At 45.7% G+C, this 14,371-nt stretch overlaps 2 protein-coding genes across 2 annotated transcripts; both read left to right on the top strand.

The window, feature by feature from the left end:
* The first annotated feature begins 10,106 nt into the window (after positions 1-10,106).
* Positions 10,107-10,457, top strand: LOC117237115. Its single transcript, XM_033500763.1, has one exon. The coding sequence runs from the start codon at positions 10,107-10,109 to the stop codon at positions 10,455-10,457; it is 351 nt and encodes a 116-aa protein (XP_033356654.1).
* A 384-nt stretch (positions 10,458-10,841) lies between these two features.
* LOC117237116 lies at positions 10,842-11,946 on the top strand. The gene is made up of 2 exons (XM_033500764.1): positions 10,842-11,085; positions 11,183-11,946. Exons 1-2 carry the CDS (start codon positions 10,842-10,844, stop codon positions 11,944-11,946), a joined length of 1,008 nt encoding a protein of 335 aa, XP_033356655.1.
* Positions 11,947-14,371: the final 2,425 nt, after the last annotated feature.

Raw genomic sequence — 14,371 nt, forward strand, 5'->3', positions numbered from 1 at the left:
ACTAGTACAAATATGATTATTAGTACAAGTGTGGATATTGCAGAATTGACAAGTAACCGCGGTGATTAGACACTCATGACAATGGTCTTAGGTTCGATAACGAATCAGCGGGATAACAAATGTACTTTCTTCCAAAGTCCAAGTTGTACCCAACTTCCTTGTCTACGGTACAAGTATTACTGAATTAACTCTTTATCCATCGAGAATATCCACCGAGCGTAAAGAAGCTATGTAACTCACTAATGAGACCTCACGAGAGAGAATGACTTTCCGTCACGATAATGCTGCAGAGGAAAACTATATGGGATGTGTCTAAGGACACGAGATTCTCGGATTCATCGAGGAAAGCCTTTGTTCGGAAAGTGAGGGCAATTGACGTTGCTGTTAATGGGTCAATTTTCATGTTGGTGGTTAGAGAAGAATGCTAGCCGCCCTTGAGGGAAAGTTGCTAGCGGGAAGCGTCGTTCGTGTAAAAAAAATAGATTTCCCCTATCTTCCCGTAGTTGGGACAAAGACTCCTTGTCTATTTGAAGGACTTTAGTTAACTAAATCTTAAGATTTGTAACGGGTCCTCAGGCTAGCTGAACATGCACTGTGGAGATGCCGACATTTGGTAATCATCTTACCCGATGATTAGGGTAGAGAATAGGGTCTGCGTGTGGCGAGCCATAGGACAGAAACCGTTGGAATGTTTACTGTCATGTGCCGCTACAACTATTTCTTTTTAAGAAGTGCTATACTATTACTCCATACCTTTGTTAAATAAAACGTTCATCCCTTGACCGCGGCTACGTTCGGTGACTGGTTGTCGCCTCGAACAAATACAATCGGATCGAATGACGTCAATTGTTTAATTACGCCTATGGTAGAATCTAGATTACGGTATTAAGGGATTTTCCCGAAGTTCCAAAGGGAAGGCTCCGATGTCCTTTCATCTCCGACATATATGAGAGCACAAGAAAGAATATGAGAAAGAAATGTGTAGCGGATGAAAAGAGAGTTGTGCGTTTCGTCCCGGGACTACCGGTGGACTCGTCAGTAAGGCTATGCCCGGTAGTCCCTGCCTTAGACGTAGGAGTCTCGCTAGGTGCGGTATTTGTATCAGTCGCTCGTATATTCGACCGCTAGCGAGTTAGACAGACTCATTGTCGTCGTAGCCCTCTAGTGTTGGCGGTTGGTACCAGCGGATCGCCCGGGAGGTGTTGCGCCGCGTTGATGCCTCGACCTGTCGGCGTCCTGTTGATACCGATCCGCCACAAATGTTTTGTCCGGTTTCGACTCGATAAGATTTACCTCGAGGCATGCCTCCACACGGGATCTCCTACTTACACGATAAGATTTTTTTTTAACATTATGCATTCAGATAAAGTTTTAAGCGAAACGAATGCAACATCTTTGAAACACTAAAACGATATTTATATATGTGAAAAAATATTGCAATTGTTGGATATTACAGTAGCTGTGTGCGTTGATATAATAAAAAGAAGCAGTCAAAAGATTGATTGTTTATCAGTTGTCAGGGATCTAATATTTTTGGTCATTACACCACACAAACATACGAAATCCATACACATTCTAATAAAATCTGTCTAATGTGATAATGTGACTTTATCATACGTGGATATGTCTCGAGATGAACTCGTGCTTATTGTTTAGAATAGAAGTTCCTATAGTTTGTGATACAGACTAGAACTTTTCTTTATTTTTGAAGACTTAGATATCGAGTTCATTTTGGACACTTGCATTTTATAGCCGAACGAGATGTCGAAAACTTAATTACTGTTTAAGCGTTCGATGCGTCTCGTTTCCAGTAGCAATAGAGACATCATAATCGTATTTTAAGGATTAAGAATTGAACAATGAACAATGAGCACTTAGAATATCGGACCTCTAATTACCTACGTATGTAACACACAGGATGGACGAGACATGAACTTGTGAAGAAAAGAAGCGGTACACTTCACACTTCACTAACACGTGATTGTTGTGTTTCCGTTAAGTATGAGGATACGGTACACTTTCCAGATTAATCGGCGAAACCTCACTAACAGGACAGACATTTTTTGAAGGATGAATGCAGCAACCGTACTTTGCGAGACGATAGTTCCTTTAGGTAATTTTGATCAGTCCCTTCGAGAGCGGAAACGGCTTTAATTGTCGTCGCTTGCGAAAGTTGTTATGTCACTCATTGATCGAAAGATATCACCCTTATCGCAACTTTAACATTCCTGGGTAGAGGCAAAAAGCAACGCCTCTAAAAGTTCAGATATTTTTAAATTGGGCAAACCTCTCTCTCTCTCTCTGTCTCTCTCTGCACTTGAACTTTCTCAAAATAAGACCGGACTTTTGATCGGATTATCTGTTACTCAAAGACTTTACTTTGTTTAAGCACTTGCTCTTACTTAGGGAATACCAAAGACTGAAATAACCATTAAGTTTTTGATCTCTCCTTCGAAAATTAAATTAATGTATTCAAAACAAGTTAAACATCTCAGCTCACAAAAATAACAAACATTTTCGTCCGTATTATACATTTTAAAATATTCTATTCTCAACATGGTTGATTTCTAGGATTTCAAAGGTTTTCAAAGAAAAATATAATCCATGCTATTGAAATTGTTGCGGGGAATATGATGGGATGCAAGCGCGTGGAACGTGCATGTAATGCAAGAACCAAAGTTCATCGGATTAAATATCTTGTTATGATTATTGCGTGACTTATTTAGAATAACTCAGAGCAACTTGTTTTTATAAATTTGAGCAATAGTTGTTTAAGTTCGGTGTCTGTAGGTTACGATAGGATTGATAGACTTGTAGAAAGAGAGAGAGAGAGAGTAATCTTACAATATGTGTGCTTCATTGCACCTATGTAGTTTGTTTAAGTTTTCTATGATATAAGGCTATTGAAGATGTTTAGAATGAGATTAGAATTGTTTTTCAAAACCTGTATGCTCACATACAGGGTGCTCAGCTAAAGATGTGAAAAAATAAAAAGGGTGATTCTCAAAAGTAGAATAAAACAAAAATCAGGGCTAAAAAATTGAGTTTTTGGCTTTATCGTTTAGTTATCCACAATTAAAAATCTGCCCAAAATATCTCCGTGCGCGAGCAAACATCCTTACACGAACGAAAGTAGATGAGTTCGAGCAGCGAGCTGCATAGCGATCTTCAAATCGAATGATATATGGGCAGCAAACCACCTCGTAACAGTCATACACAAGAAGACTATGAGACGTAGACCATCCTGCGTAATGTTTTGTAAGAAAAATTGCAGATTAAATATTAAACCTGTTTTTCATTGAAATTCATATCAGCATATCGAAAACTGTTCCATATAACCGCATATGAAATTTTTGAGTTGAGGATTACCGTTTCCTGTAATTCTTCTTTTGCCATAAATAATTAATAAACAAAAACACATATAAATGTATAAATGTTTCTACAAGGTTTGCACACGCGCCATGATTTTTCAGTCCAAGAATGTCCACAGAAAAATTACCATTAACAAGCACTAAGTGTTGAGGTGCTACTGAATGTGGTAGAACTCTGTTTTGCATGAACCACAGACATTTTCCACACAAATTATTGAACACTGCATATTACAATATTCACATACATATATATGAAATAAAAAGTAAAGAAACAAAAAAGGACTACAATAAATTTGTTTGAACTTATACTCCAAGGATTGATTAAAGGTAGCGTTTTATGATGTAGTGTGTAATAATGTAAATTAATGTACAGCTAAATGAAAAATTATACTAGTTGCATTGAATAACTCTTTTAAGTTTACACTTTCTGTGATGATAAAAATGATATTATTCTTGCAAAGCAATTCTAACCATTTTTAAACATATCTGGTAAGGAGCCTCAGGCACACCTCAGGAACGACTTAGATATCGTGACTGTATTTCGCTAATTTCGAGAAAATTATACAAAGGAAACGAAAGAATTTTTTTCTGGATGATCTCTCCTTTACTACCTTATTACATAATATGTTTTAATGATTTTAAAAACTTGATAAAAGGGCAGACTTGTTCTGGAAAGACAAAACCATTTCGGCATCCAAAGAGAAACGTTAGGAGAACTGTGTAAACATAAAATTAGAGTAATTTGTATTTTTAATACCGCGATTTAAGTTATTCCGCTGAAGATTTTGTAGTCCTGTTTATTTTTAGATTTTTTATTTTCTTATTTTTTATTTTTAGATTCCCCTTATTTTTTGTTCCTCGTTATTCTTTTAATTCCTTTTATTTAATTTCAACGCGAATGATTTGGGTGTGTAGTGTGTATAATGCGTGTTGCATGTATCGTGCACTTATTGTGTACTTTTTTTGCAAGAAAACAGAGGTTATATTAAACATTTATTGTGATATAAAACGATTGGTATTTTCGTTTTGTTTTTTTTTTTTTTTTGTGAACGATCTGTTCACCCGAGGATGGGACGATCGCGGTGCGTAGATGAAATTTATATAAACAGTGTTTATGTATGCTATTATTTATTAATTATTTATAGAGGCGAAGGATTGGGGCAAACATTAATTATCCCTACTCGGAAATTCCATGAGGTGGTTTTCGATCTGCCGTGATGAATTTTAATGAGTAAACAGGTATAATGTTTAATTTACTATTTTTCTCGCAAAACATCGCGCAGGTTGGTTTACGTTTCCAAATATCATAATGTTCATCTTTACAACTTATACGAGATAAGCTGCTGCCCATGTATCGTTTGATTAGAAGATCGCTGTGCACCCCGCAGCTCAAACTGACATGCTTTCGTTCATGTAAGAAGATTGTTCGTCCACAGAGATATTCTGACCGACATTTAATTGTTGATAACCCAAAAAGAAAGGCGAAAATGCAATTTTTTTTCTTAATCTTCGTCTCATTTGAATTTCAAGAATTATCCCTAAAATTTTGTTACACCTGCAACCGAACACCCTGTATGTGTGAAAATCGTGGATGTCAATGTGCAATCTGCAAAGGCATCGAATTTTGGAAATGAAACTTTCCAGAGAATGACGAAACTTTTCACTGCTCTGTTTATTACTGGGTCATATCTTCTTTTGTGAATAAGTGAAGCAGAGTCTCAATATCAACATTCGTACACTAGAGCAGAGTACGCGTTACATATAACGATTAAAGGTTTTCCAGTCTAGAGTCTAGACACTAAATAACAACGTAATGTTGAATTTAGATCTTGTGTTGTTTAAAATTACCACTATAATTTATGTTATGAATTATGGAAACGGTATATTTTTGATAACAGAAGCTTATTCAACGATATAATACACAAGTATACATTCTCTTCCTCGCTATGCGCTAAATTATAGTATAACGAAATAAAAATTGTGCATTATCCGAATATTGACGTTACTTGCTATATTATACATTTCGTAAAACTTTAATCAAGAATCTGAACGTTTAGCTTTCTCTTGATAAATAATTGACGAATTATTCGTTGTCCCACTGAGTTGATGTAGTATGATCACTATCTTTGTCATCCCAAATTTGGTGAAAAAGCGACAATGTACAATGATGGCTATAAAAAAGTCTGTTTTGCGATTATTTATCTCAAAACTATCATATGTCCGTGTATACTAGGTTAAAATTGTAATTGGTATCACATACATATAATTTGTAATATTCGTGTACAAAGAAATATGGTTAGACGAGTACGTGTACGTATTAAGAACTTTAGTGTTATAGACATATGAGTATGTCGGGTTTACATTAGAATCAGGGTTAGGGGCGTGAAACGAATCTTCGTTTGGATTACACGTGTCGCTATGCAATAGAGAAGACTTCGACTAATGCAAATACGATTATCATAGAACTGGACAAGTAATCGTGATAATTAGATACTCGAGAAACTAATGGCAATGATCTTAGGTTCAATAACGAATCCGCGGTCGACAGGATGATAAATGAAAGTGCTCACGAAATCTAAGTCGGACGCGTAATATTCACGAGTCGTAAGGGGTTACTCTTTTCGTCGATGAGATCGCGAGAGAGAATGAATTTCCCGTCCCGATGATGCCACAGAGGAAAACTATATGGGGTGTGTCTGAGGACACGAGATCATCGGATTCGTCGAGGATAGCCTTCGTTCAGAAGGAGAGGGAATTTGGCCTTGCTGCTAATTGGTCAATCTCCATATCGGTGGTTAGAAGAAGATGCTAGCCGCCCTCGAGGGAAAGTTGCTAGTGGGAGACGCCGTTCGTTGAAAAATAGGTCTCTCCTATTTTTCCGTAACTGGGACAAAGACTGTTTGTTTGAAGGACTTTAGTCAACTAAATCCTAAGATTTATACGGGCCCTCAGGCTAGCTGAACATGTACTGCGGAGCCACGGGACAGAAACCGTTGGAATGTTTACTGTCGCGTGTCACCACGAATATTTCTTTTAAGGAGAGCTATAGAATTACTCCATACCTTTGTTAGACAAAGCGTTCATCCCGTGACCGCGGCTACGTTCGGCGACTGGCTGTCGCCTCGAGCCCAAGCTCATTATCACAACTCGCGAACAATTACAATCAGATTGAATAACTACAATTGTTCAATTACAGCTATAGTAGACTTTAGGTTACAATGTTGCGGGATTATCCAAAATTCCAAAGGCTCTGGTGTTCTTTCATCTCCGACAAGTATATAGACATTCTTCAGTACTCACGTGTACAGTTAATTCAGTAGAAATGTTATATTATTCTAAAACAGTTTTTAACAAAAGTATTAACATCTGTTTTTTTCACTATCTACTTTGCTAACATACACAACAACAATATGAAATCGTATTTAATAGCATCTGAATACATAGCAAACACTGCTTCAGTTGATTCCCAATAACGTCGACTTTTTCAGGTGCAACAATTTTCATTGCAACTCATTCTCCATCCGTTACATTTATCTGCTGGCCGTTGTGTTCGTCTTAATAACGAGTTTACAACGAAAGTAAGTTAAGAGCTTAGTGTAATAAATAAAGAGGCGTAATTACCGATTATTTACAAAAATTGAATATTTGTTTTCAGTTCTTTGGTACTATAACTACTTACTTGGCTATATTAGTTCAAGTAAGTTCCACGCCTACTGCAATGCGCTCTTTAATTCATACCTTAAACACATGATGTTTTGTGTATACGTATGTAATATGGTAATATGATAATATGCTAATACATATATTTAATATGGTGATTAGTCATTATTGTTTATTGTATTTTACAATACACTATTGCAATTTATGAATAAATAAGAAAATAAAGAAATTATACAACATATGTAGAATTGGAAATTTTATATTTGTTACGCCACTAGGCTTACCATAGGCCGTATTCCTAACCGTCGCTGGTGGTACTACAGCGTGGCAGACAGATCGTCTTATATTTTCTTTTTTTTATTTATTTACATTTTACAATTTGTCCAGTAGGACTTTTGGTAAAATATTATAGCTTAGTGATATAGTAATATAGCATGTGGATAGCTACCCCCGTGGGATACCATCTTCGAATCTGATTGATTTATTTCTTTAGTGTGATGAGTGTTTGTATGTTAGGTTATGTCCTTTGTGAGATCCGTTGGGTGTTTCCTTTTCAGTCTTCTATCCATGTTTAAGGTGTTGATCGTTTCCACAGCTAGCCAGTTCGAGTGCGTTGCTATTCTTTCTCTGTACCTTCTTGCACTTCTGTTAATCTCCTCCTTGACCGTTGGTATTCCCAGGTCCCTATTTCGGTTATATGGCTCATTGCTGCTGTTCCCCATAGTGCTATACCGTATGTCCAGATTGGTGTTATGACCATTTTATATATTTTTAGTTTGTTTTCTATGCTTAGTTTGGATTTTCGACTTGTTAGGCAGTACATTTGTCTCCTTGCCATCTGTATTTTGTCTATTGTTGCTTTAATATGCTGTTTCCATGTGAGTCGTGTATCTAAGTGGAGTCCTAGGTATTTGACTTGCCTTGTTTGTATTATGTATGTGCCGTTTAGTACAATGTTTGCTGGTTTCTGTTTTCGCAGTGTGAATGTAATGTGTTTGGATTTATCGGGGTTTGCTTTAATTTGTTTTGCTTGAGGCCACTTTTCTATTTTTGTGATATGTTCTTGTAGTAATGTAACTGCTGTTGCACGCTTCGTGTGCCTGACTAGTACAGCTGTGTCATCCGCAAATATCAGTATTTTACTATTGTTAGTATGTTGGCCGTATATAATGCGTATAAAATTGGTCCTAGGACGCTTCCTTGCGGAACTCCTGCCTTGATTTCTTTAACTTCAGAGTATGTGTCTTTGATTTTTACTATGAAGGTTCTGCTGCTTAAGTATGATTTAATTAATTGGTATATCTGCTCCGAGGACTGTTTCCTGATTGATTGAAAGTAGACTAGTTTGGTTTATTTTATCGAATGCTTTTTCGATGTCCATAAAGAGTGCCGTGCAATATTGTTTTGTTTCCAGCGCCTATTGACGAGTCCGTGCATTTGTTCTATTGTGGAGTGTTTGTTTCTGAATCCGAATTGGTGATTCGGTATTAGTTGATTCTTCTCTATTATAGGTTTTATGCAGTCGTAAATTACTTTCTCTAGTATCTTAGAGAACGCAGGAAGTAATGAGATTGGTCTGTAGGATTTGGTTTCGTGTGGGTCCTTGCCTGGTTTGGGTATCATTATGATTTGTGCCAGTTTCCAAGTTTTTGGAAAGTATTGTATTCTTAGTATTGCGTTAACTATTATTATGATTTGTATTATCGCTTTTGGCGGAAGGTTTTTCAAGATTTTGCCGTTAATTAGGTCGATTCCTGGCGGCCGGTGGTGGTGACTGTGTAGTGGAGCAAACACAGCGAGGACGGAGCCGTTAGCGTACCAGAAATCTCCGGAAAACTGGAGAATTCAGGCAAGGAAAGTAACCAAAGTGAAGGACTAGCGCCCGTGAATGCAAAGCGGGTGTAGGAACCCACGAAATCTGGTGTAGAAAGGCGCTAAAGGCGGAGGTAAACCGAGTGCGAGGTTATGACGGAGAAGTAGCCATATTGGAACGCGTGACAACAGCGCCGCCACACGGGCTACCCGAGGATCCACACAGACGCAGCCATATTGGCACGTGCGTCAAAGCGCGCCGCGTGGGCCATCTGAAAGCGGCAGCGACTACTGGAGCAGCAAGTGCGAAGGAAGCGGCCATATTTGCGCCCAATGGCGAAAAAAGACTCAACGGTGGCGAAAAATAAGGAGGTAGGGGAAACCGTCGGAGGAGGCGGCGAAGCGGAGCTGGTCGCCGAGCCGTCACACGTCAGCACCAGGAGCATGACGAGGGCGGCCCTGACAAAAGAGGGGCCCTCCCACCCCACACTGGACACGGAGAACACGCAGACCGAAGAAATGACGGAGGAAGAGGACCTAGCCCAAGAGATGAGAACCGCTACTACGGCAGACATAAGAGCGGAATTGATCCGTCGGGCCGCAGAGATGACCAAGTTTGTCGAGACATCTCGCAACCTCAAGAGTACGCAGGAGGAAACGTTGAAGGAAGTGGCGAGGACTATCACCGCGGGCACAACAGAGCTGGTGAGGAGAATAGAGCCCGCCACCGTCGCCCTCGCTATAGCGCAAGGACGCATAACGACACTAGAGGCAGAGAACGTCTCGCCGCAATCGAACATGAGTTAGGGGAGATAAGACCCTCGCTGCACCGGCTGGAGGAACGCCTCCAGAACATGGAAAGGAGGGAAGAAAAGGAGGTCGGCCTGGACGAGAGCACAAGAAGGGGTGAAGACCAGAGCCCCAAACGCTCCAGCGACCAAGGGAGGATAAGCGGCTGCCACGGAATGGCAGACCGTCGGAAAGAAAAAGAAACAGAAGAAGAAGAATAACAGAAAGAAGAAGGGGGCAGAGAAGAAACAATCGGCCAAACCAACCCCCGGGACAGAGGCGAAGAGCCCGAGGAAATCCCCAGAGAGCGGATCGGAGAACGCACGAAGGGGAGGAGGCAAGCTGCCCCTCCCACATACACCACGATCGTCAGCGGTAACGATCACCCTGACAGACAAATCGGGACAATCCTACGCGGAGGTCCTGGCTGCGGCCAGGAACAGCGTCTCCCTGGCTGAGGTCAGCATCAGCACGATGAGGATGCGAAAGACCATCACTGGAAGCGTCATTCTGGAGGTCCCCGAGGATCAGGAGAGGAAGAAGGCCGCAGCGCTCGCAGCATGCCTGACGCGGGCTCTGGACCCGAACAAGGTCCGCGTGGTGATACCCTTCCGAGCGGCCGAAGCAAGGGTGTCAATGATAGACGTATCAGCCACCAAGGAGGAAATCCGGAACACCCTGGCGAAGGAGAGCGGCTGCAAGCCGGAGGACGTCCGACTGGGAGAAATCCGCCCCGCCCGAAACGGTCTTGGATCTGTGTGGATACGAGGCCCGGCCGGTGCATTGCGGAAACTGGCCCCGGCTGGCAGGGTCGCCATAGGGTGATCAACGGCGAGGGTCGATGCCATCGCGCGAAGACCTCTACAGTGCTACAGGTGCCTGGAGATCGAGCACGTAAGGAAGTCCTGCACCGCCAAGGAAGATAGGGGGCACCTATGCTTCAGATGCGGCAAACCAGGGCACAAAGCGAAAGCATGCACTGCCGCGAGCCCGAAATGCCTACCCTGCGAGGCGCTTGGAGCACCATCCGGGCACAGGATGGGTGGACCGGCGTGCGCCCCCGAAGAAAGGAACAAAAGGGGCCTCCCGCGGATCCACAGCTGCAAGCGGCAACGGGGAAGGCTCCCCGCCGCAAGGCGACCCTAAGCCCGTAGACAAAGAAGCTGGCATGGAGGAAGCCAGAGAAGCGGCGACGCTAGGGGGCCGAAAATGCGCATCCTCCAGACGAATCTAGGAAGATCAAGGCCAGCGCAAGACCTGCTCTACCAAACCATTCGGAAGAGCACGGTCGCCATAGCGGTGGTGGCGGAACCATACAGAGTTCCGGATGCCCCGGAATGGGCCGGAGATACAGACGGAATGGTTGCCGTCACCTGGACATTAACGTCCGGAGCGTTCGCTCACAGAACGCGGCAACGGATACGTCGCGATCGAATGGGCAGGGATGGTGATGGTGAGTGTGTACGTGTCACCCAACAACGGACGGGAAGCATTCGAGGAATTCCTGGACGGAGTCGGCGACTGCGTTAGGTGACGACTCCCCCGGCAAGTGCTCGTCCTGGGAGACTTCAACGCGCACTCCACGGAATGGGGGAACACCAGGACCAACGCGTGCGGCCGCACGCTGTCAAACTGGGCCACGGGACTTGGACTTCTGTGGGTGAACAGAGGCTCGACCAGTACCTGCGAGGCGTGGAGAGGGAGCTCCATCGTCGTCATCACATGGGCCTCTCCCGATGCATTCAGGCGGACCTCAGGCTGGAGAGTAGCCGAAGCGGTCGAGACACTCTCGGACCACCTCTACATATTCATGGAGGCGGACACACCTGGACCCCAAACGTGGACTACAGGCGATGGTCGCGGCCCGCCGAGGAAAGGACACGCACGCCCACCGCCAAGACGGAAGGTTAAGGAGATGAACGGGGATCTACTTCGGGCGGCTGCCATAACAACAGCCTGGAGCTGGGAGGCCCCGACGACGACGACCGAGACAGACGTGGAAAAGGAGGCCGAGAACCTACGCCGAGTCATGACAGCAATCTGCGACGCATCCATGCCACGTGCCACACCAGGCACGGTGCGAAGCAGGGCAGTCTACTGGTGGAACCCTGACATCGCGGAGCTGAGGACGAGATGCGTCCGGACCCCAAGACAGTACCTAAGGGCACGCCGCTGGCGACGACGCGACGAAGAAGAAGTCTCCTCGCGCTACCGGGCGTACCGCGTGCTACGGTGTTCGCTGCAAATGGAGATCAAAAACGCGAAGGACCGTGCCTGGTCCGAACTGATCGGAACAGTCGATGCCGACTCATAGGGAAGGCCGTATAGGACGGTGACGCGGAAACTGCGCGCGAAGGGTCCCCTGGCAACGACGGAAATGGAGCCTGCGCTGCTGCTGCGAATCATCGCGACACTGTTCCCCTCGCAAGAAGACCGAGCGACAGAAAGGCCGCGGAAACCAACACGGACGTTGGAATGGAAGGATGACTGGGAAGTCACAGAGGAAGAGATATGGAAGGCGACCAGAAGAATGGCCTTCCGCAACGTGGCGCCGGACCCAGGCGGAATCTCAGGTCGGATCTGGGGGAAGTGATGGGAGTCATGGCCCCCAGACTTCGGCGCCTCTACACAAGATGCCTGAAAGAGGGAGCCTATCCCCGGGCATGGCGGAAGGCGAAGCTGGTCTTGCTCCGTAAAGAGGGCCGACCGATGACCTCGCCGTCAGCGTACCGGCCGATATGCCTGCTAGACGAGGTCGGCAAACTGCTCGAGAGGGTAGTTGCCACTCGCTTGGAGCGACACATAGCGGGCCAGGTGTCAGGTTGGCACGAAAGCCAGTACGGCTTCCGGAAGGGGCGCTCGACAATTGACGCGGTCAGACGTGTACGAGCGATTGCGGAGGACATGGTCTCCCGGAAAGGCGTGGCGCTGGCGGTTTCCCTGGATATCGTCAACGCGTTTAACTCCATGTCGTGGGACAGGATACTGACGGCCCTGGAGCACTTCGAGGTTCCCAGCTACATCGTCCGACTGATCCGGACCTGCCTCGACGACAGGTGGATTTGCTACAACAGCAAGGATGGAGAGGAAAGGCGACCTGTTGAGCGCGGAATCCCAGAGGGCTCGGTGCTGGGACCGATCCTATGGAACATTGCGTACGACGAGGTACTGCGATGCCCGCTGCCCCCAGGCGCGGCCATGGTGTGCTACGCGGACGACACCCTGGTCCTGGTCGGGGGTCGTGGCTGGCACCAGACACTGCGCATCGGCGAAATCGCAACGGCCTGCGCAATCCGTGCCGTGAGTGGACTGGGCCTGATGGTTTCCCCTGCGAAGTCAGAGGCCATCTGATTCTATGACCAGAAGCGGTGAGGGACTCCACCGCCCGGCCTATGCATAAACATGGCAGGCGAAACCGTCCAGGTGGGATCGCAGATGAAGTATCTGGGTCTCGTCATTGACCGTCAGTGGACGTTCGAGCCGCACTTCGACTCCCTGATTCCGAAGGTGTCGGTTGCTGCCATTGCCTTGTGCGGCCTAGTGCCGAACATCGGCGGGGCGGGAGTTGCGGTGCGCCGATTATGCGAGGGCGTCGTTCGCTCCCGAGTGATATACGGGGCCCCGGTATGGGCGGACGACCTGATGGCGAGCCGCCGCAGCATCCTGCTCCTGAGGAGGCTACACAGGGTAACCGCCATCAGAATCATCAGGGGATACCGGACGGTGTCCCACGCGTCGGCGACCGCCCTAGCTGCATCCCCCCGTGGAAGCTCCTGGCGCTAGCGCTCAAAAAGAGATACACCCACCGCAGAGTATGGCATCCGGGAGAAGGTCCAACCGAGTAAGCGGCTCCGAACGACATAGGAACCGCTGAGGAGAACACGTGGAACCGGTGGCGATCCCAGCTGATCAACGAGGGAGATGAACATCGGGGCGCGCAGGCGGTTCTCCCAAACTGGGAGGTATGGAGAAGCCGCCACGGCCTCCCGCTCACATTCAGAATGACCCAGATGCTCACCGGACACGGCGTGTTCGGCGAGTTCCTGAAGAGAATCGGACGGGAGACGACAGACATCTGCCACCACTGCGGAGAGGACAGGGACACGGCGCAGCACACCCTGGAGCTATGCCCGGCGTGGGAGCTGCCCCGACACTCCCTGCGGCACGCTACAGGAGGAACATTGACCCCCTCCCCCCCAGCGATTATAGAAGCGATGCTGAGAGGGCCACAGGAATACGAGACCGTCCGCCTCTTCTGCGAGCGAGTTATGCTCGCGAAGGAGCGAGCGGTAAGGGAGAGGAAGAAAATCTCTCACCCCTGCAGGATAAGACGATGGAGAAGGATGGCAGTCAGACGACCCAGAGCCGCCCCACCGCCGTCCCAACGGACCACGCCTGAAGGAGCGCAGCGCTAGGGGCAATGACCCCCCTAACGCCAACCCAATAGACGAGAGATACTAGGACTGGCTCGGACAAGAGGACGCGAGAAGAGGGTGCAACAGAAGTTAATTCATTGAGGTTCCTGGAGCACCCCCGTCGCACGCGTAGAATGGTCATCGTGGAGTTTTAGACGGTAGGAGTCCGATACTACTCTGCTGCTACGCGTCTACTGCAGCAGCGGAGTGTCCATGAGGATTTCTCCACGTATAAAAAAAAACAAAAAAAAAGGTCGATTCCTGGTACTTTATTATTTCCTGTTTTCTCAATTATGTTTCTGATTTCTTGTGCTGTTGCTTCGG

The sequence above is a fragment of the Bombus vosnesenskii genome, unplaced genomic scaffold (genome assembly GCF_011952255.1).
Source record: "Bombus vosnesenskii isolate JDL3184/JDL3185 unplaced genomic scaffold, Bvos_JDL3184-5_v1.1 scf7180000013358, whole genome shotgun sequence".
In the NCBI taxonomy this organism is placed as follows: domain Eukaryota; kingdom Metazoa; phylum Arthropoda; class Insecta; order Hymenoptera; family Apidae; genus Bombus; species Bombus vosnesenskii.